Source organism: Rhizopus microsporus (assembly GCF_002708625.1).
Source record: "Rhizopus microsporus ATCC 52813 unplaced genomic scaffold scaffold_68, whole genome shotgun sequence".
Lineage (NCBI taxonomy): Eukaryota > Fungi > Mucoromycota > Mucoromycetes > Mucorales > Rhizopodaceae > Rhizopus > Rhizopus microsporus.
The window spans coordinates 1-3089 of NW_019671983.1; the positions used below are offsets into that span (position 1 = coordinate 1).

At 33.6% G+C, this 3089-nt stretch overlaps 2 protein-coding genes across 2 annotated transcripts; both read left to right on the forward strand.

The window, feature by feature from the left end:
- RHIMIDRAFT_125338 (uncharacterized protein) lies at positions 1 to 1260 on the forward strand. The gene is made up of 4 exons (XM_023605462.1): positions 1 to 438; positions 492 to 576; positions 630 to 777; positions 837 to 1260. Exons 1-4 carry the CDS (start codon positions 197 to 199, stop codon positions 929 to 931), a joined length of 570 nt encoding a protein of 189 aa, XP_023460902.1. The 5' UTR covers positions 1 to 196; the 3' UTR covers positions 932 to 1260.
- Positions 1261 to 2202: 942 nt separating this feature from the next.
- RHIMIDRAFT_296123 (uncharacterized protein) lies at positions 2203 to 2749 on the forward strand (the record flags this gene model as incomplete). Its single annotated transcript, XM_023614248.1, has 1 exon — positions 2203 to 2749. The coding sequence occupies exon 1, from the start codon at positions 2231 to 2233 to the stop codon at positions 2747 to 2749; it is 519 nt and encodes a 172-aa protein (XP_023460903.1). The 5' UTR covers positions 2203 to 2230.
- Between the last annotated feature and the right edge of the window lie 340 nt (positions 2750 to 3089).

A 3089-nucleotide genomic window follows, 5' to 3' on the forward strand; every position in this document is an offset into this window, starting at 1 on the left:
TGACGGATGACTGATTACAATATGATATAAAGAAATTCATCACGACCAAGTCAGGACAGATGCGTGTGGATGAACTACAACAGGAAATTGATGAACTAGCAATAAAGCTAAAACAGACAATCGATAAAATGATGCCAGCACAGCAGCAGATGCATGAGGCTAGAGTGGCCGCATTAAAACAAGCAAGTATGTCAACATGTTGCGATATATATTATATGACCACAAACTCACCCCCTTTTTTTTTTTTTTAAAAAAAAAAATAGAAGCAGTCAAAGTGGCCACAGCTGCAGCGAATAACAATGGATTTATCGACGTCGATGCACTTGAGCCTGATGAAGAGCTTGAGCCCAAATTTAAATACACAGATGAAGTCCGTCAGATACTTTATGACATTATGAAGGCAGACGAACAATCCACTTTAATCAGTAACCTTATTACGTAAGAAGAAAGTGGTATGTGCATGACACATGGTTTCTTATATGAATCATTAGACAATACCGAAATGGAGCAAATAACACAAAGGATGCGGAGAAACTGGTGGCAGAAGGAAAGGCCAGAAAGCTGATGTATCAACGAGTGAGCGGATTAAAATAGACTAGTATATAAATATATACTCATGACTTTATTAGTTACTATCATGCTGGCCAGATGGCTGGATGAACACATATGAAATTAGTCGGCAATACAACTTGTATAAAAATAAAATAGCAGGATCACAGAACGGTGAAGGAAAGAAGCGCAGAAAGCCTAGTGACGATCATACACATCGTAAAAAAGGTAATAGTTGTATTTTTTGATTAGCATGCGTGTAACTAACATCATGAGTAAATCAACAGCTCGTGAAGATGAACCTAAAGAAGAACATCATACACCTAAAGGAGCAGCTAGTAATTCACCCATGAAAGTCGAATCACTTGTCAATGTGATATAATGTTCCTCCTCCTCGGAAACAGAATGAATAAATACTTTATTTGGATCAAAGTAGGTCCTACATATACATGTATACATACTCACACATTAAAAATGTTGTAAATGTACAAAAACCTATTACGAAAAAAAAAACGAATTTGGTGAAAATTTTAATCGTGTGAGTGCTATCCTTGTCTATTTAAATAAGATGATTGTCATGGCGCATATACAACATTCTCTTCCTCTCATCAACTGTTTACTGGAATCATTCTACAAGTTATACTATTGATCTATTTAGTCATTTGGTTTTATTCACTATGGATTTTTGAAAGCAAATAGTAACAACAACAATAGAAGCTTCTAAGAAATTAGAAGATGGGGGATTTAGCATTACAGATGCTTTTGCTCGTTTTTGTTATAAACAGCCCAGATGATTGTCAAGACCCATCGGGTTTACATTATAGCAATGGATGATTCATTTATTATTCGAAATCCTCACGAACGACTGATGTATACAGAGGATAAATAATCGGGCTTTTGCCGAAATGAACAGGATGTGGTGATCACCCGCCCTACATATTCGATCGAGCTTACGGTACTCCGACATACAGATTTTTTTTTTGTTTGTAGTGGACCACTATAAGTTTCTTATTACTTCTCTCTCTAAATAGTGCATCTATTTATATTTTTATTGATTTATAATGAAAATACATACATCCTTTGTTGTTCATGTTGAGACGTAAAAAGAGAGAGAGTACAATAGGAAAAAAAAAATGCGTGTGTGACCAAGGAGAATGGTCACAATTATCGTACGTTTTGCCTTGTGAAAGGAGTTTAAAGGGAAAAAAAAAAAGGGGAGGAGAAAAGGAAAAGGGGGCATGAGAGGGAAATTGACAAATAATCCATGCCTTCTTTTTTTAATATAATACAAAAAAAAGAATACATGTTGTGTATTGGGTATATCTATTCTCTTTGTTTCTATAGATACTAAAATCCGAATTGCGCAAGTTCACTAAAAAGGAAAGTTGTTGGTTAAAAAGGGATGTTCTAAAAGCATCCATAAAATTACTCCATCTGGGTTTAAAATAATATCTGAAAATCAATGGTCTTCTTCTTTTAGTAAGAACAGATCCCATAAAAAAAGCTTCTTTAATATTCCATGAGTAAAAATAAATGGGCAAATAAATAGGGGATTCTTATAAAAATGGAAAAAATTGGATATTTTTTTTTTAAAATGATGGATAAAATTTTTTTGTGTCTTTTTTTTTTATTCTTTTATTCTTTTATTCCGTTATTTCACTCCTGAAATTATTTATTTGTTATGAAATCAAATTATAGACAGATCTCCTTACACGATAAAGCATTCATTGATGTATGTCGATGCTTGTACCAAGCCAAGGCAATTGTATGCGACTTGCAGTCATTTAGTAATACTGTTTGTCCTGCATTAACTCAATACTCGAAATTATTAAACAACGAAAAATTGAATGATCGTACAAACTCGGATATTTTACTAAAGCAAGTCAAAGAATACTTAAACACGACATTTCGAAGGTTCACTCGGCTATGCAAAATGCTGCTGTATATCTTGACGCAAATGGAAGAAAACAGTGCTGGCCAAGTCAAGCGAGAACGTATTGATTCTTTTCGTACAGAGGTTTGGCAAGAGTGGAAAATGGCAACTCAGATTAAACAACAATTAATACAGTTTGCTCAATTGAGCGACGCATATACCAAATCAACATTTACCGATACTTCTAATAATAACAATGCATCATCATCGTCATCGTCATCATCATCATCAAAAGCAACAACAATAGTAACAGCAACTGAGTTATAACAAAGAGCCTTGTAGAAGGGTGTGAATAGTGTTTGAACATACATATATACAAATATACATACATGATTTTTTTCTCTTTTTGTTTTTATTTTTATAAAAATAAATGATAGAACCAATCATAAATTCACAAATATAAAAAAAATAGCTATGATGGATATTGGCTATAGTCCCCTTTGGTCATCTACTCATGGTGAGAGACATTGGCGGACAAATATCACTGAATCGCATAAAACAAGGAATTGAAAGTACGCTTTATAAATATATGTATACATGTGCACACTCCATAGATAATTGATCTATGAACTTCTTTTTTTTCTTTATCTCTTCATCACTCGAGGAA